Source organism: Columba livia, chromosome 1, assembly GCF_036013475.1.
Source record: "Columba livia isolate bColLiv1 breed racing homer chromosome 1, bColLiv1.pat.W.v2, whole genome shotgun sequence".
In the NCBI taxonomy this organism is placed as follows: domain Eukaryota; kingdom Metazoa; phylum Chordata; class Aves; order Columbiformes; family Columbidae; genus Columba; species Columba livia.
Window position 1 is genome coordinate 180472243 of NC_088602.1, and position 24038 is coordinate 180496280.

The following is a 24038-nucleotide window of genomic DNA, read 5'->3' on the forward strand; positions in this document are numbered from 1 at the left end:
TCTGAGTGAGAACAAAGAATGATGGAGGACAGACTTAAAGTGTTTAAATACTAATACTTAAAATAAACTACAGGACACTCTATTGTTAAGGTAAGCACAAAAATTTATTGTAGTACTTCTAAGGAAATAATCTAAGTGACACACTCATGTCTTATTCATTCCTCTAGAAACATAAAGATTGTTGTTGCACCATCATACCCACAAGACGCCTCACTGCAGTGCTTACAATGGGATTTATATTGCCTTCAGACATTCATTACTGAAGTTTAAAATAACTCGCAGAAGCACGCAGGAGTAGTAACATCCTTCCCTTCAAAACAAAGCCACAAGGTAAACTGAAAGTCAAAATATTGTCACGGATGAGTTTTTAAAAGGATTAAAAGGTAAGGTTTACCACATCCACCCTGGGTGCTGGCGCAGCAGCCCAGAGGAGGTCGCCCGTCCCGTCCCGTCCCGTCCCGTCCCGTCCCGTCCCGTCCCGTCCCGCCACTTCCATCCACCCCAGCCTCCCAGAAACCCGGGAAAACAAGAAGGCCCGGTCCGGGGCTCCCCGCAGGTGCAGGACGCGGGACCCGCTCCCAGCACGCGGGGCTCCCGGGACGGGCCGCGCAGACGCTTCGGCGGCCACCCGCTCACGCGCCCGGCCACAGCCGCGGCCCCAGGCGGGAGCGCAGCGGCCGACGGGCCGGCACAGCCCGCGGGCCGGGGCTGAGGGCCGCGCCACCGGCTCCGCCGCGACCAGGTGTCACGCTGGCCCCGCGGAAGAGGCGGGCGAGACAACCGGCTCCGCACCAGCCCCCGCACGCACAGACCGGCGCCCGGACCCGGACCCGCCCCCGCCGCTCACCTGCCTGCCTCGCTCACTCCTGCTGCAGCTCCCCCGGCAGCTCCCCGGGCGGCCGCCGCGCCTCCTCTCGCCGCTTCCGGCGCTCCCCGAACGTGCACGGAAACACCCGCCTTCCTCCCACCATCGCCACCGTCTATTGGCGTGGGACCGCGCCGGCGGTTGCGTCGGCGGAAGCGCGCCTCTGTGCCGGGCGGCGGCGGAGCGGGGGCTGTGTCGTGCCGGGTCCCGTCCCGTCCCGTCCCGCCGAGGCCTGCGCGTCGGCCGGTGTCGCGTCGCGCCATGGGCGGCCGCGCGGGCTGAGCCCGCCGTGACGGGTAGGCCGCGTCCCCTCGCGGGGAACGGGCGGAGGAGCCAGGGCGCGGGTGGGCCCCGACCGGGCGGGGGGTGTTCGCCTGGCTCCCGGCCTTCCTGGTTGTACGGGGGGACTCTGGCTGGGGAGCGGCAAGGGGAACCGCGGGATGTTGTTCCGAACAGCGAAAAGCTTTAATACAACGTGTGGAAGTTCTGAGTACTCTGTAGTGCTCCAGCCCTAACGGCGGTTTGCACGTAGTGAGCCTTGAAATGGAGCTGGTTGTCTCAGCTGGGGTTTTTAGGAGGAAGGGGCGAGGCTTCCCTAAGTGACTTACCTGGTTCTGCTCTTCCTGGGTGGGGTTCTGGGAGAGACTAGACATGACTGAACCAAGAAACATTTGTTGTATCTTGACCATGCTGGAAATGCATTTAAAAAGAAATCATTGTTAAAGCTCTTAATGTAGTTCCTGCTGATGGCCCGGTTCCCCAGTCTTATAATCGCAAAGTTTTTGTAGTTGGATTAGAACATAGGAGTAGTTTGATTCAGTAGTCATTACTGCTGGATGGCTCTTGTTGAAGAGTGGCTTCTTTTAATTTGAGTTGTTGGAAAAGACAAAAAAGATTGAATTCAAGAAGTCATGGTAATGAGAGACAACCCCATCTTGAAAGTTAATATGTGAAAATGGTAAATGAAGAATGCATTAGTATTACAGAGAGGCTGTGACTTTAATGGGAGTTGTGCTCAATCCCATGAAGATAATATACTGGCTCCCAGCTGATGCTTTGAAGTTAAGTAACCAGGTAATACCTTAAAGATCAGGAAAGCACCATAAAAGCATTCAGTATAAACCAGAAAACACTTGCTGGGGAAATGAATCAGGATATAGAAGCCAGGTCGCATGTGAGACTCAGGTGAGTCCCCTGCAGCAAGTAGAAAACTCAGGTGGTTTAGGGGATTTTATCTTTTTATTTATTTATTTGTTCATTGTCAGCCTGTGAAGTGAAAACCTATAAAGCAGAGAGACTGATGAACAAGCAGAAAATAAGTGATGAAAATGTTAAACTTAAAATACGTGATGAAAATGTCAAACTTGTATTGGACAGTTCTATGAAGTTAGAAAATTCCTGAAGGGACTCTGAGGTCTGTAATGATGAGCCTCTCATCTGGAAAGTTAGCTTAAAGGTCAAATTGGCTTTTCTCACTGATGTTTCACTGGGAAACATCAGACCAATAAATGTGAAGGTGGTGTAGCAAGGTTGGCATCCATAAATGAAAGGAGGGGTGTTGTTGGCACTCACTTTCCCCACAGAGTCTTCATGGTGGTTTAAAAAAACCAAGACTAACAGATTTGTTAAGGCAGGGTTAAAATTGACCTGTGCGATGTTTCTTTTTGAGGCTTATGAGGATAGGAAGAATTGTGCCAGTAGCTGGATCTAAAACTGCCTTTATATCGCTGTATTTACAACAGGTAACCAAAAAGGTGCATTTTAAAATGCTCACACTTTTTGAGAGATTGCTTTTAGTAAAATGTCATGTTTGGATGTTCTGCAGAAGACCTAGTAAGGACAATGAGACTTTTAAGTAGATGAATGGCCCAAATGTTGCCATTCTACAAACCTGTCAGTGTATCTGCTTGCTTAAATAAGATACTGATAAACCATCCCAATGACCCCTTAGTATTTAGAACAGGAAGCCCTCCTGCAGATCTGGGGAAATATTCTTTCCTAGAGTAACAAATTTGAACCTTTGCCATCTTGAACATGAGCATAGCAATAGCCTCACAGTTAGTGTGCTTCCTCTTTTATTAAAATAGTGCCTGTCTGGTGAGTCAGACATAAAAATTAAGAAATCCTGGCACAACAGACCTAAACAATACAAATTGCTAAGGATATTTGGACAGTCAGAGCAGCAAGACTGTTTAACTTAAATTTGTCCAGGAGACTAGAAACAAAATTCAGCCTCAGCTGTCTGGCATCCAGCACTCCAGGGTGCAACTCTTTCAGCTTCCTTCTGGAAAAAGTAGCGTACAGCTGAAACTGGCAGTTCTGTAGCTTGCATTCATTAATAATTTCCTATCAACTGAGCTACAAGGGCTGTAGAAGTTTTCACATGACTTATCACCTTCTATTTGGAGGTTTGTGCTGTCGTGTTGTGGAATATGCAAGCTGACCGCTCTCCAGTCGTGCCATCCTCACTGGCATTTGTTCATTAATATGGGGTCTGCTTGGTCTCCTGTTACGAGGTGCTATAGCTTCTCTTGTCTCCTAGGCGGAATTAAATTTCTCTTTACAGCCACCTGAGGTTCACCTCTGCTGTTTTCTCCTCCTCTGTTGCATTATATTAACATTGGCAACATACCATAATGCAGCACTACGGTAGCTCTTGGTGAATCCTCTGCATCCACTGTACAACTGGATAACTGCACTTTGGGCCATATATTTGTGTGGCATGTTGCCCAGCCAGTCTGCTTAGACTTGTCAAGGATACTAATGCCAAGCAGGAAGGAATTTGGGATAATTAATCCAGTCTGCATAACACCAGATGCAACGTGTGGCCTTTATTGCAAATTTATTCTGTTTTCATTTGTGCAACCTTTATGTTGCCATTTCTGCTCATTCCAAAGAACACAGCCTCTGAACATGGAAAACCTCAAAATTCAATCACTTCGTAACTGCCATTCAAATGAATTGTGATACAGTAAGTGTGTCAGGACAGAGAAGCAAAACACTTGGATAATCAGTGTCTGCTGGGAATGTCAGGTCTTCAGATGACTGAATCATGAAATGTCAGAAATGACCACAGCCAGGTTAGAGTGATATAAGTTACTTCATTGGCACTTGGCCAGACAATCTGCTCAGACTCGCTACGTGAAAAATCCCCTAAGAAATAGTGTGAACTATGACGAATGTTGATTTCTAATACCTGAGTTTCTTTCATCCCTTCATCAGCTTTTGTCTGTATTCTTAAGATGAGTTGGTCTTGCTGAAGAAATGGCAGTTAGGGTTTGGCTGGAGGTGCCAAGAAGCAGGAATAAGGGCTGCAGGAAGCTGGATAAGCAGGTAGTCATTGGATTTTTGCTGTACTGTCTGATGTGCCCTCTCATAGGGATTGTGCTTTATTTTGTTAAATTTTCCTCCTTAGCTCTTGGACCAAGCCATGGCTGCAAAATGGATTGGAGGGAAGAAGTGTTTTGCACAGACTTTAGCACCACTTAAATGTCCAAACATGAGGAAAAATGTAGGCTGTTCTTTTTCAAGTTAGTTTAGTTACTCTTTACCTAGTATTAGATGGTGTGTATGCAATTACAAAAACGTTTTTGAATGGATTCATGGTTTCTAAGCATATTCCTGGCTACTTAGTTTCAGGAGCTTAAAACAGATTGGAAATGAAAATGGCTTTGAGATTTCACAGAATCACAGAATGTCAGGGATTGGAAGGGACTTCAAAAGATCATCTAGTCCCATCTCCCCGCTGGAGCAGGAACACCTAGATCAGGTTACACAGGAGTGTGTCCAGGTGGGTTTTGAATGTCTCCAGAGAAGGAGACTCCACAACCCACCTGGGCAGCCTGTTCCAGTGTCTGTCACCCTCACTGTGAAGAAGTTTCTCCTCATATTTATGTGGAATCTCCTGTGTTGCAGTTTGTACCCATTGCCCCTTGTCCTATCATTGGTTGTCACTGAGAAGAGCCTGGCTCCATCCTCGTGACACTCACCCTTTACATATTTATAAACATTAATAAGGTCACCACTCAGTCTCCTCTTCTCCAAGCTAAAGAGCCCCAGCTCCCTCAGCCTTTCCTCATAAGGGAGATTCTCCACTCCCTTAATCATCTTTGTTGCCCTGTGCTGGACTCTCTCCAGCAGTTCCCTGTCCTTCTTGAACTGAGGGGCCCAGAACTGGACACAATATTCCAGGTGTGGTCTCACCAGGGCGGAGTAGAGGGGAAGAAGAACCTCTCTTGACCTACTAACCACCCCCCTTCTAATACACCCGAGGATGCCATTGGCCTTACTGGCCACAAGGGCACAGTGCTGGCTCATGGTCATTCTGTTGTCCACCAGGACCCCCAGGTCCCTTTCCCCTACACTGCTCTCTAATAGGTCATTCCTCAACTTATACTGGAACCTGGGGCTGTTCCTGCCCAGATGCAATACTCTACACTTGCCCTTGTTATATTTCATTAAATTTTAACCTGCCCAACTCTCCAGCCTGTCAAGGTCTCTTTGGATGGCAGCACAGCCTTCTGGTGTGTCAGCCACTCCTCCCAGCTTAGTGTCATCATCAAACTTGCTGACAGTGCACTATTCCCTCATCCAAGTTGTTGATGAATATATGCAATAATACTGGTCTCAGTACTGACCCCTGAGGCACTCCACTACATACAGGCCTCCAACTAGACTGCTCCATTGACCACGACTCTCTGGCTTCTTTCCTACAGCCAGTTCACAGTTCACCTCACTAGCTGATCGTCCAAACCATACTTCCTCAGTTTATCTGCGAGGATGCTGTGGGAGACTGGTTCAAATGTTTTACTGAAATCAAGATAGACCACATCCACCGCTCTGCCATCATCTATCCACCTCGTTATGTCCTCATAAAAGGCTATGAGGTTGGTCAAGCACGACTTCCCCTTGGTGAAGCCACGTTGACTACCCCTAATGACCCTCTTATCCTTGATACGCTTTGAGATGGCACCAAGGATCAGTTGTTCCATCACCTGTCAAGGGATGGAGGCGAGGCTGACCAGTCTATAGTTAGTCGGGTCCTCCTTCTTGCCCTTTTTGAAGACTGGAGTGAGATTTGCTTTCCTCCAGTCCTCAGGCACCTCTCCCATTTCCCAAAACTTGGCAAAGATGATGGAGAGTGGTCCAGCAATGACCTCAGCCAGCTCACTCAGCACCTGCGGGTGCATCCCATCTGGACCCATGGATTTATGGATGTCCAGATTGCCTAATTGCTCCCTAACCCAGTCCTCATCAACTCAGGCAGACTCCTCCATTGTCCTGCCTTCCTCTGGGGCCTCAGGGGTACAGGGCTCCTCAGGACAGCCTCTGGCAGAGTAGACAGAGACAAAGAAGGCATTCAGTAACTCTGCCTTCTCTGTATCTTCTGTCACCAGGGCACACACCTCATTCATCAGTGGGCCTACATTGCTTGTAGTGTTAGTTTTATCTGCCATGTATTTAAAGAAACTCTTCCTATTGTCTTTGACCCGTCTCGCCAGGTTTTATTCTAAGGAGGCCTTAGCTTTCCTAGTTGCCTCCCTACATCCTTGAACAGCAGCCTTATATTCTTCTCAAGTGGCCAGCCCCTTCTTCCACTTGAGCTTACTCAGCAGCTCCCTGTTTAACCACGCAGGTCTCCTGGCTCCCTTCCCTGACTTCCTACATGTTGGGCTCTGATCTTGAGCTTGGAAGAAGCAGTCCCTGAATGCTAGCCAAGTATCTTGGGCCCCTTTGCCCTCAAGCAGCGTTGCCCATGGGATTTCCCCTAGCAATTGCTTGAAAAGGTCAAAGTTGGCCCTACTGAAGTCCAGGGTTGTGATTCTGATTGCTATTCTGTTCCTGCGACACGAGATCATGAACTCCACCATTTCATGGTCACTGCAGCCAAGGCAGCCCTCAACCTTTACTGCTTCACTGTTAGTGAGGGTGAGATCCAGCAGTGCACCTCTGCTAGTTGACTGATCCACCATTTACATCAGGAAGTTATCATCAGTGCACTGGAGGAACCTCCTGGACTGTGGATGGCTGACTGAGTAGTCCTTCCAGCAGACATCAGGGTAGTTAACAGCTGCTTAATCAGGAGAAGGAGGAGGAAGAAGAGGAGAAAGAGTGCCTCGAGGGGAGACAAAGGTGTCTGTGATCAGCTCTGGACGCTTAAGGTTCCAGAGCAGTGTGGAAGCCTGAGCAATAGATACAAGAGGAAGTACTTGTTTCTTTAGCTGCAAAGATACATTTTAAAGTAAATACAGCATCTTTTCCCCCCCAATAATTAGAATTCTGCTTTAGGGAAACTTCTGCCCTCACCCCATTAATTGAATGTGGTTTATTCTGCGTTTAATGCAGCTGAACTGAAATTTCTATAAAGAATCAGAACATGCAGCTACTTCAACAAAAGTTATTAATTTCCTGTATTGGCCAGAATGTTTAATAAATGGAGATTACTTGTTTCTTTCTGGACCTAAACCTCTCTTTACTGCAAAAATCACAGAGGCTTATTTTAAAGACACTAACTTCTCTGTTTTTTCATTACTTAAAAATTGACTCACAGCAAAAATGTGCTTTGGATCCAGTGGATGGGGAAGGAGTGTATGTCTTCTGTAGCACAAAAAGGCATACACTAATTTAATGTAAAATGATGAAAGGCAATGAAAGCTATGCTTTCCTGCAACTTTATCATGATGTTTGGGCTAAGTTTGAAAAAAAAAAAACCTCTTAAAAAGTCTTGCAACTGTTTTATAATGGCTCTGTTAAATACAGCTTAACTCTTCTCTCCTGCTCCTTTTTTTCAGAAAAATGAGTGGTGGGTTGGCACCAAGCAAAAGCACAGTATATGTGTCCAATTTACCCTTTGCTTTGACAAACAATGATCTATACAGGGTAAGTTGAAGAGCTGAATTGTGCAGATTAAACTTGTTGACAACAATTTTGAGTGTAAATACAATACTGATATGTATTTCTTGGTTAGAAAAGTTTGTATTTATAAATTTATTACTAATGAAATGCAATTGCATATTGTTAAGTCTTTTTTACTTCGTTTTCTATTTCAGATCTTTTCAAAGTATGGGAAGGTTGTCAAGTAAGTGACCTGATATGGCCTGCTATTTTTGTACCTTTCATTTTAAATATTTAATGTCTTTGCTCCACTTGAAAGTCTTGTGCTTATTATAATTTAAGTATGAATGTGGAACTGTCCTGAAGTTCTCTTCATTTTTAATACATTTAATTAAAAACTGGAAGTTCTTCCAGTAACACACATAATATAAGAATATTTGTGCTGGTTACAGGTTTTGCTAACCACTTCTTGAGAGCAAGTAGAACGTTGTTATATACCAGTGGTCTTTTTTCTGAAATAGTTGAAACAATATTCTTCTAGAAAGTGTTGTTCCCCTTCGGCCAAACACCACCTGGGATAAGTGTAAAAGTGGGACCTTCTGCTTAATTAACTAGATGTCACAATTCCAACAAACAGTTCACACAACTGTATTGTACAATTCCTGTAATTGTGGTTATAGAGGGACTTGTTACTGTGATTGCTTTGTATTATAGTTACGATTAGGTGTAAGGCTGCATAGTAACGGTTTTTAATATGTGGGGTATCCATGAACAATGTTTGTGAATAGAATACATGCCTCTGTTCAAATGATAGAAACAAATGCCACAGTAAGGAACTTCCTGTTTTGTTTCTGTATTTTTTTTTAACTGGTCAGAATAATGAGACACAAGAAATCAGTTTTCAACCCTACACCAGCAAAGTCTACTCTTTTAGTAGCTGCTGTAATAATCTGTGAGATAGAGAGCTGAATTCAAACTTTTTTAAGTCTCTGGACTGTGTTTCAGGGGACAAACATCAGGTAAAGCCGGACTACAACTTTAAAAAACATATTTTTTAAATTGATTGAGAGGAAGATGCTTATGTAGGGCTCTGGCAGACATGCAGTGACCAATACAACTGTGTACCTACAGTCTCTTGTTTCCAGGGTGGGGTGTCTGTTTCAGTTGATTGCTGAACTACTGATTTAGAAAAAATCTTGAGCAAAGGTTGTAGTAGTAACACTGGTGTTTGATATCCATCGAGGGGCCTGTTCTTCATAAATTCAACACTTCTGATCTCCCTGCTGCCATTTGGTATTCTACCTATGCTCTCTGTGTTTGGGGGTAGGGGTCTCCTACTGTCTTGGCTTTTGAACTTGTTTGACAGGAAGATGAGAATTGTATGAAGTATTGGCTGCAGGAAGCATTGCCTATTCTAAAGGTGTCATAGCAGCATTCTTTTTTCCTTTATTAGTAGTTTCTAGTATTTTATTTACTTTTTTTGACTGTCATAGACAACAGAAATGGTGTTTTCAGGTGCCCATGCAGAAGAAATCCTATGCTGCATCCTGTGTGAAAGTAGCTATTTTAGAACTTGCAATTCTATATGTGTAGTTACTGTTTTTCCCCATCTATATATTATTTCACAAAAAAATTCACTTACTGATACCTCATTTTTCCTAACATTTTGTCTAGTCACTGCAAGAAGTTAAACCAAATGCAGGGTCACAGAATAACATGTGTGAAACACTACTATGATATTTTTTTTTTAATCTAGCAAAATTTGTTTTCTCTTTGCCCCTTTGCAAGCTGACCTGACTATAAACCAACCATGCAGCTACTGTGGGATTCTACGGATATTGCCATTTTGCTGTGAAACAGAGGCTAACAAGGATCAGTTTTCATCTTTATAACTAGTTATTAATTCCCAAGAAAAGCCTTTTCAAATATTAGCTTGATTTCTGTAGAGTCTTTGTTCAGAGACTTTCGAACACTTTGCAGAAAGCTTTGCGGTGTCATCTAGGTCAGCTTTAACTTAATTAAATAAGCTTTAATAGACTTTTTTTACAGCGTGTCTTGACTCAGAAAAATCGTGCTGACTTTTCTTTGTAATGCCTTTCTCACCCCAGTATATCCTATTATGATTTCAGCTCAGTTTGCCCAGTGAGAAGTCAGACTTTCTAGGGCTCCAAGAAGTTGCTGACTTCCTAAAGATTTGTCACACTTGTTTCTTTCTACACTTGTGTTATTAACTGGTATGATCAATATTTCAATTAGAAGCCTGAGAGGCGTATTAGGTTTCTGTTGGAACTCTTGGAAGAGTAACTTGGCAAAAGAATTAACAAACTTGTTCTAAAGTCAGTTTTATTGACAGTTCAACTCAATGTATTCAATTGGACACATCCTTGTCCAAGAGGCTTTGGTAGAAAACCTCTTCTAAGCTCTTTCATTCTATGCATGTATTTAAGGGAAAACTGAGCTTGCTTTATTGAGCTTTTATTTTATATACCTTCTGCTATGCAGGTCATCTGTTACTTATACAGGTTCTCTGCTAGACCTTCTGCATTGAAGTGGGGTTTGTTTGGGTTTTTTTTTTTAAAAAAAAAGGTCCTACTATTTCTTACAATTTTGGCTTGCCTTATGGCTGAACCTGGTTCTACCTGTGGTGGACACAGGAAGGAGTTTATTCCCTACTTTTTAACATGTACTTTTATTTTTACGTACATGCAGACTGGCATCCTGTTTCAGGATCTTTGTTTGGTTGTTTTATTTGGTTTTTGTGGGTTTTTTTTGCTGTTTTGGGGATTTTTTAAGGGCTAAATACAATTAAGATTGAAAGAATCTGGGTCTTGTGAGGTACCCCCTTTTCACCTCTTGTCATTCTTTTTGTGTTGTTTGTACTGGATATAAATCATTCTTGAATTTGATGATGTGCTACTGGAGCTGTTGATTCCAATGTTAGACTGACGACTTAATTTGTATGTCACGTAAAACAACACATGCATCCATTACCTGTTTGGATTCCAGTTGAAGATAGTTGTAGAACAATGCTGCATATACTTACTATTTCCTATCGTGAACATGTTTAGCTCATTAGTCCTACTGGAACATAGAATCCTCAGTTTGGATGCAGTTCAATGCACTGTTTTTCAGCAATGTCAGTGATATTCAAGATTATTCCAGAATTTTAGTTTTACCTCTGGTATGTGTAGTTCGCTCCAGTTAAGCTGTATGCAACACTAAAGAGTATGATCTCTATGCTGCAAGTCATCCAAGGGAATAAAGAATGATATTTGGAACCAGGAAAACCCCACACACTTTTCAAAACCATCTCCACTCTATCTTCAAGCACATGGCCTGGTTATCTGTTCCTTTTAATTTCTGTTTAATGAGCCTTTCTATTGATAAATATACTTTATTTCCTTTTTACTGTGTAACAAAACGACGATCCCACTGAGATCTTTAAGGAAAAAATGTCGCTGAACTAATTTTTGCGTATCAATAACGTGGTTATATGTTTTCAGAGTTACTATTATGAAAGACAAAGACACAAGGAAGAGCAAAGGAGTTGCCTTTATTTTGTTTTTGGATAAAGAATCTGCACAAAACTGTTCTCGGGCACTTAATAACAAACAGGTAAATTGTGGAAAATTGTTATGGTAGGAGGGTTGGGTTTACAGCCCCAAAATATTTACCTTTTTTTCCAATTTGCTATAGTTGTTTGGAAGAGTAATAAAAGCAAGTATTGCCATTGATAATGGAAGAGCAGCAGAATTCATTCGCAGGCGTAACTACTTTGATAAGTCTAAGTGTTACGAATGTGGGGTGAGTAAAACCAAAAATGAATTATTATACTCCAGCTTTTTTATTCAGTTTGGCCATTGCTAATCCTGCCTGTGGTGTTAAAATAATGTATTCTCCAGGTACTGTCAACTTGCATAGCAGTTTTGCCGTTTTCGAGAATGATAATACCCCTTTTGTCTTTTGTTTGGGTTTTTGTGGGTGGGGGGAAATATGTGCTTAGAATCGCTATTTAATGTGCTGATGAGCAGACAGAGAAAAGTATCTGTAAAAGCTGTATGAGAAGGAAAAACTCCTAATTTTGTTTCAAAATACCTGCTTTTGGTATATCTTTGGAAGGTCATGATATAATTGATGGTAAAATAAATATTGGAAACAATGGTTTTTGCACAAAATAAGTGTGTGTTAAATTTTAGGCAATTCCTCACTTTTCGTTAATATAATAACATTGGAGATTGCATTTTGGATAGTATTTAACATCAAATACAAACTTGATTTATATTCATGACACTTTTGAGAGCAAAAATGTTGACTCCTATTTCTTAAACTGTTAATGCTGAGATGTATATCTTCTCTTGAGCATAAACTGTACTGTAGTGTATTCAGCTATTGCAGTAGCCAAGGAAAATCTACTTTGCTCCTAGTTTGTTCTCAATTTGCAATTAAACATGCATATCGCCACCAATCTCTTAGTTTCTATGGCGAGCTTATAGAGGAGAGTTTGTCTTCTATGTGCTAATTCAGCATTCCATTTATCTTACTAATTGCTTCCATTTTTTTCCCCTGTGAACTGTCTTACATTATCTTTCCTCATGGTATGTTTCAACATATAGTTGTTTGTAATGGTTTCTGTTAAGCAATATTTCTTTTTCTTCAAGGAAGCAGGACACTTAAGTTATGCTTGTCCTAAAAATATGTTAGGAGAGCGGGAGCCACCAAAAAAAAAAGAAAAGAAGAAGAAAAAGAAAATAGTTGAGCCAGAAGAAATGTATGTATATTTATTTACATTTTAGTACTTTTGGGCAGCTTCGTCATACTGAACACTTAAAATAAAGATCTGTGTATTTTTTTCTCTCTGCACAATGAAGTGAGGAGGAAGAAGAAAGTGAAGAGGAAGGAGAAGACCCTGCTTTAGATAGCCTCAGCCAAGCCATAGCTGTTCAGGTACAAAACTGAAGCGTTGTGTATTTATTACTTTTTAATTATTTGAATGTAACTCTACTTCCCTTTTTTAGCTTCTTTTGAAAAGCTCTGAGATACACCTGTAAGTCTGTCCTCTGTTAACTGAGCAACCAGAAAAATAATCATGTCTAGATGACTAGGGACATCCTCTCCCCTCAATCAGTAGAATACCCTTGAACAACATAAATTTCTGGAGCACTTCCTTTGCCTAGTGCAGTCTATTGCAGTCTCTAACAGACCTCTTCACTCCAAATGTATTTAATACATTTTTTTTGTTACGTAGCTAGGTAGTCTGACAGCTGTATTACTGTCTTCTTTAGTACTTTATAGGCTTTTGCTTCACTACACAGAGCAAGCCTGACCTGATGTTCAGATTTCTTGGTTCCCTTGTCCTCAGCTGTCCCCTGTGTGCCCCTGTACCCCCCAAGAAAACTCTCAAGAGTTTTTAAGATAACTTTGTCCTGAAAATTACTGTAGTGAGTGCAAAGCTTCTACATAATTTAGTAAAAAAAACAATGCAAATATGCACGATTATCCAACCTCTCCCCCCCAAAAAACCCCTCCACAATTGGAATTAAAACCTGTAAGCCAAGAAACATTCCCATTTCTCTCACCATCTAAAGATTTTAACTGGGATAGCATATTTCCCAGTAAAACTAGGAATCATCTAGTTAAACCTTTAGTTGAATAACGTTTACATCCCTGAAGACATTCATTCCCTGAATGAATGACAGCAAAAGAGAACAGATAGAAGACTTATTGGAACAAAGCTGATTCAATAATGTCAATGTAAAATGCGATGCATTCTTTGCTTCAGATCTCAGCTGCCCTGTAGTTCTTGAAGTCTGCCATGTGCAAAGTTCCTTTCTTTGAAAGCAGAGGCTGCCCCGTGCAGCCTCCATTGGTGCAGAAGTCTTACTGTTTGCACATGAGAACTACTTTGAGAAATGTTTTCTAGCACATTCATCACAAACTTTATCTAGAAATGGAGATAAACCTTTTGAATTCTCTAACTTATTTAATAAATAAATGCATATTAATAATTTGCATTATTTTTTGTAATGCATCTTAATTTTTCTTAATCCTAGCTAAATCTTTTCCTTCTTATGTTGTAGCAAGCCAAAATTGAGGAAGAACAACAAAGATGGACACAGACTGCAGGGGAATCTTCAATTTCAGATGATTCAAAACGTCCACGGATTAAGAAAAGTGCTTATTTCAGTGATGAGGAAGAACTCAGCGATTGAAATAATACTGGTTTATATGCATATGTAATATATACAGTGTACATTTTGTAAAGTGCTACAAAGTTATCTGTAATACAGGTTTGTCTTGGTGTTGAAGACACGGAAAATCACGTTGTAGTTCTACCCTACCTCCCATCTTTTGATATCTCTCTCAAAACTTCACTCTTCAAGGCAGCTTCTTAAGAAAACAATGTGTTTCTACACTTAAATCAATAAAAATATCTGGGAGAACGATTCTTGCAGTTACTATCTAGACCCAAACCCTGGGAGTGAAGTCTTTCATAAGAGAATTTCCCAAGGTGGTTTTTTTCCTAACAGGAGTTCCTTTTAGGGTCATGATGCTTTCTGTATTGGCCTGTTTATTGCCTGTTTGGAAGCAATGCTTTAGTTGTACTTTACTAGTGTATGAATCTTGCACTACTTCCTCTGCACAGGGTTGAATTTCAGCCTGAAGCATTGTACTAGTCTTTTAACTCTTCATGCAGAAATATAATAAATTACTGTGTCATCAGCTTGGTCTGTGAAATCATTTTAAACTAAACAATACTTCCGTCTTTTCCAAAAGGATATTAAGACATCAATCTTCTATCTGATGCAGTTTTATAACTTGATGTACGCTTCATAGTATTATATAATGTGTATACAATATAGGCTTCATAAGACATGCAGTTAAAAGTGATGTGGTGATCGGTTCAGTCTTGAAGTTCCACGCTTAATATTTTTTAAGAGTTATAGTTCTGTTGCTTTTGCATTAAAAATTAGAATGGCTATATGTTTTCAAAATGGGAATGTGTCTATGTTTTAATATGCTCTAATTTGATATTGAAAGTCTCTTGCTGTGGTAAGGCCTTATACTGCACTGTTTCTTCTGACTGCACTTTGGGTGTATAACGTGCTAATTATGGTTACGCATAGGTTTCTAAATATACTTGTATCTAACGTAGATCACAGTCCTATCTATCTTCTCAGGCATCTAAACCTGCTGGCAAAATTCAAAGGGTACAGAGTTTCATGCGTGCTTAAAAAGCAGCTTTCATGGAAGAAAATCTTGCTGCCAGAATGCATCTTTGCAAATGCTGGGTTAGGGCTCAATAGCAGTTAAAAAAAAAAAAAAGGAAAAAGAAAAGGAGAGCGAAACAAACAAACAAAAATATTATGGCACTACTTAAAATTTGGTTTATCATCTTCTCCAATACCATGTTCAATGCTGTTTTTTAAAAAGGATAGAAAACTAAAATGTGACAGAGGACCTGTTTGGCATTGTCCATGACTGTGATTTCGGAATGTTTAATAGCTTATAAAAATTAAGATTTCAATGAAGTGATCAGGCAGCAAGTTTCAAGCTTTTATCTCATTACACTGTGTAATGTAGTAGTGGAACTCACTGCTATGAGACTTTTTTCAGATTCATAGAATCAAAAAGATTAGATTTATATGAGAACTGTGATAGTTATTAAAAGATGTTAGATTAAATGCAGTCTCCACTCAGAAATACCCTAAATTACTGACTACCTTTAGCTGTAAAATACACAGGAATATTAATAGTCTAGGAATGTTTTATCCTTACCTGCTTTTCTGTTTCATATTTGCTACTGCTGTCTTGTCAGAAAGAATAAAAACAAAACTGACCTTTGTTCTGACCTAATAGAGCACTTTTTCGAAAGTTCCAGTAGCTGGAGCATGTCGATATATCTTTCTACTCTGCTGCTTCTGCCTCACCAGTTTCCTCGTAGGATTTGCTTTTGTCAGCATGAAGCACTAACTCAGTTCAGACTATTACCCCTGACCCAGCGGTGTTCCACCGTGTCCTTTTGTTCCAAGCATAAAGTCACTTGACACAGGTGACATTAGGAAAGAAACAGATAAAAATGAGCCTGTTTCTGTGCAGAATTGGCGTATAGAATTCCTTGCCTTAAATCATCTTCCTTTAACAGTTTTCTTAACTCTATTTGAACTTCTATTGATTAGAAGAGTTTATAGGATTTGGCTTCGAGTCAGGGTGAAGAAGAAAGCACCTAACGCCTAAAACAGGACCTAGAGGGACTTCAGAGGAGTAAGCGTTTTGCACTTTAGTCTCCTAAATAATTTTAAGATTCCATTCTTTGTTGGCAAGATAACAAATCATCTCTGAGTGAGAAATTCAGAATACTAGCATTAGGTAACCATTACGTTAGATAGTATGAGTACCTGTTCTGCTTGCTTAAAATGCAAAATTGTTGTCTGCAGCAATTCCTGATGCATCTGCTTCATTCTGAAAAAAAGGCCAAAATTTGTCAACTAAGTCCCTTTTTGATTTCTGAACACTGAGGGATTTGCTCCTGTTCATGCCCAACCTCACATACTCCAAGCATCATGGCTTCAGACTTCCATCTGAGCCCGATCAGTGCTGAGAAGCTAGGCAGGGTCTTAACTAGGCTCCTAATTTAGATCAGACCAACAGGGTGCAATTTGTTTTCAAAACATGAATGAGGAAGTGGTGTTTTTGTCAGAGTTTGGAATCTTCAAGCACCAGCTCAGGATGCAGAAAACAGCTTTGGTGGCTGCGGAGCTCCAGGTCAGACAGATGAGGCTGCGTAGCCATATTATCAAATGAGAGAAAAATAAAATGCCTTGTGGAACACCTTCCTGTTATTCTTACAAAAACCACAGGGGTTTGTGGGTGGGGTTTTTGTGTTGGTTTGAGGGTTTTTGTAGTACTTTGGGGGCCTAGCTTAGACTAGTGAGTTGAATGCTAGTTTCAGAGTATATATAAGGTATCTCTGATTATAGTGAAAATGACATTAAGTGGTAGACAGATTTTTATTTTTTAAAAAATAATATCAAAACCTTAGATCTTTCTGCAAACATTCAATTATTAGATTTTGTCTTTTGTATTTTCAAAAGAGCCTGAAAATTGTCAAAATTATGTTTTCTGGGTCATGGGACCTCTTGCTTCTGGAAACAGCTGAGTAGTGTCTCAACAGCCACCAGAAGATGACTTCTATCTGTCTTTGGGGAAAAAGCAGGTGTGGACAGGGGATAGGGATGAATAGCTTAACTGGTTATAAATTGTATTATACTGTGCCTGTGCAGCACTTGTTAAACCATTGCAGCTACGAGACACCAGAGTAATTTAGTCCATGTTTAGCGGGCTACTACTATGTTCTTGGCGTATTCAGGTTACTACTCTCAGCAGAGCAATAGACAAGGGATGTAAATATAAAGAACTATGTGCAGCTAAATAGGTGATGTCTGGAACAAATTGTAAACACTTTATCTTTGGCTTCTGGGTCACCGTGTTCTCTGGGATAGCTCTTTTTTAATCTGCAGAGGTGACTTACTGTAGCATGCAAAGGTGAGCTATGCATGCTGTTTTGGCTGCAGTCTTCTGAGGCACAAAATATCAAACTGCTTAGAAAAGCTAGATGTAAAACATTATATTTAAAAATGGGATCTATTCAGTGTGACTATGAACGTTTAGAAATAACTAGTATAGAGACCTCTTTGTTTCTGCTTTCTATTCTATTTGGCATCTGCAGTGTCAGTATATTATATACCGTCACAATTGCACCATGGCTTTTCTATAAAAATATTTCAAATAACCCTTCTAGATGTGTTATCTTAAAATAAATGGCATTGGATAGCTGATTGCTTCTTTTTAGTATAGATTACAAAACTGCTTTTAGGTGTCCTTAAAATTTTCATACTAAACAGCTTTGTTTATCTTACGGATCTTAACAGGGTGAGCTTTTTTCTGTAGCTGTTGACGGCAATATTAAAAATTACTACACTGTTCCTTCTTTAGAGAAAAAGGTGTCAAGTGAAGGGCTTAGTCACTCACAACGTAGATGACATTGTTTCTTGTATCTGTCCTGGCGCCTGTAAAAAGTATCCTAGAAGGGATAAGCTGAGGAGATTCTCTGTGTAAGAGAAAGCAATATATTTTGAGTTGAAGAACTGTGCAGGTTTGTGAAATAAGGTTCTGTCAGCACCAGACTGACCCTGACCCTGCTGGGCATTCAGACAGATGAGATGTGTGCTTATAAAAGTATTTAATGGATGTGATAGGTAATGCAGCAAGTAAAGAGTTACAGAAACTGTGGCAGTAAGATGTGATAAAAGTGTGTGTGAAAAATCTAACCAACCCAGTAAGGCAATGTAGGTCACAGTCGCTTGAAGAAATACCACAGTTACTAATACGAGAACTTTACTATCTGATTATTAGGATGCTCCAGAGAATGAAATGCAGCTCTGAGATTGTGAGTCCATCAAAGGCAACAGCCAGAAGCCCCTGTTAAGATGAGCTGATCCATGAAAATTCAGTTTTATCAATATGCAGTTAAAGAAAATTAGAAGGCATCCAAATTTAGTGCATCAAGCTTGGTGCAGTACAGCAAAAACTGTTACTTGGTTGCAGGAGTAAAGATGCATTTCATGGAATAGATCATCTTGAGTGCCATCACAGGGCACATACAGGACAACCATGCAATCAGGCACAGTCAGCATGGGTTTATAAAAGCCAGGCCCTGTTTGACCAACCTCATCTCCTTCTACAACAAGGTGACCCGCTTAGTGGATAAGGGCAAGGCTATGGATGCTGTACTTAGACTTCAGTAAAGCCTTTGACACTGTATCCCACAGCATTCTCCTGGAGAAGCTGGCAGCTCATTGCCTGGATGGGAGTACTCTGTGATGGATAAAGAACTGGCTGGAGGGCTGAGCCCAAAGAGTTGTGGTGAACAGAGCCAAATTCAGCTGGCGGCCAGTCACGAGTGTTGTTCCCCAGGGCTCAGTATTGGAGACAGTTCTGTTTAATGTATTTGTCAGTAATCTGGATGAGGGGGTTGAGTGCACCCTCACTCAGTTTGCAGACAACACCAAGTTGGGTGGGAGTGCTGATCTGCTGGAGGGTAGGAAGGCTATACAGAGGGATCTGGACCAGCTGGATCGTTGGGCTGAAGCCAGCTGTATGAGGTTCAAGAAGGCCAAGTGCTGGGTCCTGCACTTGGGTCACAACAACCCCAGGCAGCGCTACAGGCTCAGAGAAGAGTGGCTGGAAAGCTGCCTGGTGGAATAGGATCTGGGAGTATTGATTGACAGCCAGCTGAACAGGAGCCAGCAGTGTGCCCAGGTGGCCAAAAAGGGCAACAGCATCCTGGTGTGCATCAAGAATAGTGTGGCCAGCAGGACTAGAGAAGTGATCGTGCCACTGTACTCGGCACTGGCAAGGCCTCACCTCGAGTCCTGTGTTCAGTTTTGGGCCCCTCGCTACAAGAAAGACATTTGAGGTGCTGGAGTTCAGAGAAGGACAACGAGGCTGATGAGGTGTCTGGAGCGCAAGTCTGATGAGGAGCAGCTGAGGGAACTGGGGCTGTTCAGCCTGGAGAAAAGGAGGCTGAGGGGAGACCTTATCTCTGTCTACAACTACCTGAGAGGAGGTTGTAGCATGGAGGGTGTTGGTCTCTTCTCCCAAGTAGCAAGTGATAGGACAAGAGGAAATGGCCTCAAGTTGCACCAGGGAAGGCTCAGATTGGATATTAGGAAAAAATTCTTCATGGAAAGGGTTGTCAGGCATTGGAACAGGCTGCCCAGGGAAATGGTGGAGTCATCGTCCCTGAAGGGGTGTAAAAGACATATAGATGAGGCTCTTAGGGACATGGTTTAGTGCCAGAGTTAGGTTATGATCGGGCTTGATGATCTTGAGGGTCTCTTCCAACCAAAACGATTCTATGATTGTTATAATTGTGTATGTGGTGGCGGAGGACATAAACACATTCTGTCAAATGTGGCTATGGAACAAGAGATGCAAAATAAAACCAAAAGGGATATTAAGGACTGTGTGGGTATGCTGTGAAGTTCTAAGGCACTGAATTGTATTTTTAGAGTGAATGAGATAGAACTGCTTGTACTATGTTGTGCTTAATTGAAGGATGAGTGTCTTTTATTTGAAAATTATGAACCTTTTGGTCATATGAGTTTGTACTTATGTGCAAATATTCAAGGAAAGAAAAGGAACTAAAGGATGATACACTTCTACAAAGGACCTCACTTGGGATGTCCTTGATGTGCAAATTTGATGAGGTGGCAAAGAGCCATCTGCCCATGAAGCCTGGAGCCATGAGGGTGCATATAAAATGAAATGACTTAGTAGCATATGGCAGTTAGGGAAGATGAGAACATGCAGTACTTGGACATGATGGTTTTGAGTTCATGAACCATGTATCTGGAATAAGTGATTGTAGTCCTTGAAATTATGTTCTTTCAAAGAAAGTTTTTTAAAAATCAACAGCTAGATTTATTTTAGTCTGCTGCAGTAGAACATTTTTAAGAAGTGTTTTTTTTTCTGTGGGAGGCTTTCACAGGAAAAGCTTAACAGAGGAAACTCAGTTAATTAAAATCTGGAACACAGTTCTGCAACAAGGGTGGATTCTCTGCAAGTCCCATGCCTGTGGCATCCCAGAGAATGCAGGGCCCCAGGGCATTATTCATGTTCATATTTAATTTAGCTGAAGCTGTTGGAGAATGTCCAGAATCCTCTCCGTTTGCCGCACAATTTAGGTCAAGCCCATGATGGAGTACTTGAGTTCAGGACAAAGTAGTCTTTGCATAACTTTCACCTTTTTTTCATTCTTCTGTTATTTGTGCTAGGCTGGTGGATTTTATACTATATTGCACACACGTTGTATGCCTGCTAAATATTAAAGAGTACAAGCTACAATATGTTGTTATGAGTCCTGCCAACTTACTGCGGATTTGGAATGGTGCTCTTCCTTAGGATTTTGTATGAGTGCCATCATCACTGGAACCTCTGGAATGGCAAACTGGTTGATGGGAAGGCACTGAGCTCCCTTGATCTGAGTGTGGTCGGAGGACTACACGCAGATTACTCTGCTCCTTTGAGGACAGGGCAATCAGTAAATCATAGAATCATTGAATCATAGAATAGCTTGTGTTGGAAGGGACCTTCAAAGGTCATCTAGTCCAACCCCCCTGCAATGAGCAGGGACATCTGCAACTAGATCGGGTTGCTCAGAGCCCCATCCAGCCTGGCCTTGAATGTCTCCAGGGATGGGGCATCTACCACCTTTGGGCAACCTGTGCCAGTGTTTTGCCACCCTTATTGTAGGAAATTTCTTCCTCATGTCTAGCCTCAGTCTCCCCTCTTTTAGTTTAAAACCATCACCCCTTGTCATGTCATAACAGGCCCTGCTAAAAGGTCTGTCCTCATCTTTCTTGCAGGCCCCTTTTAAGCACTGAAAGGCCACAATAAGGCCTCCCTGGAGCCTTCTCCTCTCCAGGCTGAACGACCCCAACCATCTCAGCCTGTCCTCACAGCAGAGCTGTTTCAGCCCTCTGATCATTTTTGTGGCCTCCTCTGGCCCCTCTCCAGCAGGTCTGTGTTTCTCCCGTACCGAGGGCTCCAGAGCTGGATGCAGGACTCCAGGTGGGGTCTCACCAGAGTGGAGTAGAGGGGCAGAATCTCCTCCCTCGACCTGCTGGCCATGCTCCTTTTGATCCAGCCAAAAAATATTACAACAATGTTCTCTGGATGCAGCTTCACTGCTTCAAGAAGCTGGGAGCCAGAGGAGGAAGGAAGGAGACAGGAAGGGCAGAGAAATGGGTAGGCCAAATGACTGTATATCAATTATGCTAAATACTTCCACATTTCTTTCTACAGATTCCGCTCTTGGCAGTGCTTTAGATCAGAATTTATGAGGAATGTGGCTTTCTGAAGTACATAGGTGTAAATTCTAACTTCAAATATTTAATTTCAGTCGTGGGACTGTTTTGGAAGTACAACAAAAGCACTGCATGGATTATGTTAGTGCAAATGGGACTTGCTACATCTTCACGTTAAGTTATCTTCATGCTTTAACCAGCTTCTCCTGGGGAACAATGACACCTGTCTGTTAGTAGAACTATTTATTGTAAACTGTTTTTTACGTAGGTGTTATATTTAAATAGGTTCTGACATGAGAGGCTTGAATGCAGACAGCACAGTGGCTTTGTGGAAACTGGGAGGATGTACTGTGCTTAGGAGGAGAGGAAGGGGGCTTGAGAGGTGGGGAAAAATGTCAGGTGAGAATGAGAACATTGGTAAAGCAGGCACCAGCGTCAGAATAAGGGGCAAAAGGGAGCAAAAAGGTCAACTAAAACCCAACACACTCATCTGTAACATTAATTCTCCTCTATTTCAAGAAGGTTGTAATAGAAGATGAGTGATTTTGTATATCGCAGTGAAAGTTTGTTTTTCACATTCAGCTCTGAACTCAGTTTTCTGATTTTCTCACATGCTAAACTTCACAGCAATGTGGCAAAGGTGGATGCGAGTCGGCTATTTTTTTTTTAAAAAAAAGCCATGAGTGACTTCCCAATCTATCCCTTTTATCACCAGTTATTGTTTGAGGGCTCTTTAGCCAATAAACAACTTCTAAGACCTAATGATGCTGCTTCTGAAAACCAGTGTCTCTTAAACTCACTTCCCTGCTCTCTTGTCCATCCCCATGGGATCGTTATTGTTCAGAGCTTTCTCCAGTTTTTCCAACTGTCTGGACGATAAAGTCCTTCTCTCTCTATTCACTTCACCACTGATATGAGTTATGCTGAGGGTTTTTTCCTCATTCATAACTCGGTGTTTGTTCTGCTTATGATGAAGGTTTCCTCCCTGGATTTCTGACTCAGATGGAGAGATTTCTGTTCTGTGGTTTTCATGTGTTGATATACAAGCTGCAGACCAGCTTCAGGGTGTCTCATTTTAACTATACTTTCCCTGCATTATGCTTTTTTAAAGTCACAGAATCACAGAATCGACTGGGTTGGAAAAGACCTCGGAGATCATCAAGTCCAACCCTTGGTCCAATTCCAGTCCATTTACTAGATCAAGTCCTACTCACTGGAAGTGCTATGTCCAATCTCAGTTTAAAAACCTCCAGGGACGGCGAGTCCACCACCTCCCTGGGCAGGCCATTCCAATGCCTGATCACTCTCTCTGTAAAGAATTTCTTTCTAATATCCAGCCTAAATTTCCCCTGGCAGAGTTTAAGCCCATGCCCCCTTGTCCTGTTGCTAACTGCCTGGGAGAAGAGACCAATCCCCACCTGGCTATAACTTCCCTTCAGGTAGTTATAGAGAGTGATGAGGTCGCCTCTAAGCCTCCTCTTCTCTAGACTAAACAACCCCAGCTCCCTCAGCCTCTCCCCATAGGTGTTGTGCTCAAGTCCCTTCACCAGTCTTGTTGCTCTTCTCTGGACCCACTTCAGCACTTCAATAAATATTGCTTTCCAGCTATGCCATTCATTTAGTTATTCTGTCCAATTGATTTTCCATTTTCCTTATCATTGACTTAATTTAATACCTAAATAAGGACTTAGGTTTACAACTGAAGGACACTTTACTCATTCAGGTTCTTTTTCCTTAAGTAAACTGCTAATAATATGAGGGGATAGCCCATCTAGTTTTTACTTTTAATTAATCAGAAAAAATTAAAATGTCTAAAAATGGACATAACCCTAGCAAGCTGAAGTGAGCAACTAACAATAAAAATTCATCCTATGGTTTGTTCTAAAATTACTTGTATTAATAATCAATAAGGAACAAGAAATTAATTCCAAAATTTGCTGCCTGGAAACTTTCCTCTGTTTCTCTCTCTTCTTGAGATATAATTGTTACAGTTCCTTGACATAATATGAATGAGTTAAATTGAATTCACTGAGATGAATAAAATATATATGGTCATCATTAACTGAATTATAGCAAGACGAGCAATAAATCACACAGGCTAATGTTTGCTGCCATGTTTGATGACAGATGTATCATACTTAGGCTTCAGCTGATGAGAGAAGCCAACAAACTGTATTTCAAATGTCTAGACATATTCCTTTGGAGAATACTCAAGTATGAGTTTCATACATGCCTCCAGTCTGAGAGATAAGTGCATTATTCGTTGATAACTGGTTTTAAAAGATGTATTTTGTGCCACAGTATTACGATAGGCAGTATTTGTTGCTGTTACTTGCTCAAAAAGTTTATTAGCTGTTCTGTTATTTTTTTTCTTTTTTCTTTTCCCCCTCCTTTTCAGTGGTTTAAGAGTTCACTGTGGAAATCTGCTGATGTTTGGCAGAAAACATCCCCTTTAGAATCATGTATTCTGA

At 41.5% G+C, this 24038-nt stretch overlaps 2 protein-coding genes across 13 annotated transcripts in view; one reads left to right on the forward strand and one right to left on the reverse strand.

Annotated features, from left to right (window-relative positions):
- Positions 1-1010, reverse strand: part of PPHLN1 (periphilin 1) — a 70565-nt gene extending 69555 nt beyond the window's left edge. For 3 of the 12 annotated variants that reach the window (XM_065048641.1, XM_065048635.1, XM_065048632.1), the window contains exon 1: positions 852-934. The gene's annotated coding sequence lies outside the window, so the exon portion shown is untranslated. Of the gene's footprint in view, positions 1-847 lie in introns of all 12 variants that reach the window. The other 9 variants (XM_065048637.1, XM_065048631.1, XM_065048639.1 and 6 more) reach the window with 7 other exon arrangements.
- Positions 960-14419, forward strand: ZCRB1 (zinc finger CCHC-type and RNA binding motif containing 1). The gene is made up of 8 exons (XM_065048643.1): positions 960-1161; positions 7657-7744; positions 7915-7943; positions 11203-11314; positions 11396-11503; positions 12358-12467; positions 12568-12643; positions 13777-14419. Exons 2-8 carry the CDS (start codon positions 7661-7663, stop codon positions 13906-13908), a joined length of 651 nt encoding a protein of 216 aa, XP_064904715.1. The 5' UTR covers positions 960-1161; positions 7657-7660; the 3' UTR covers positions 13909-14419.
- Positions 14420-24038: the final 9619 nt, after the last annotated feature.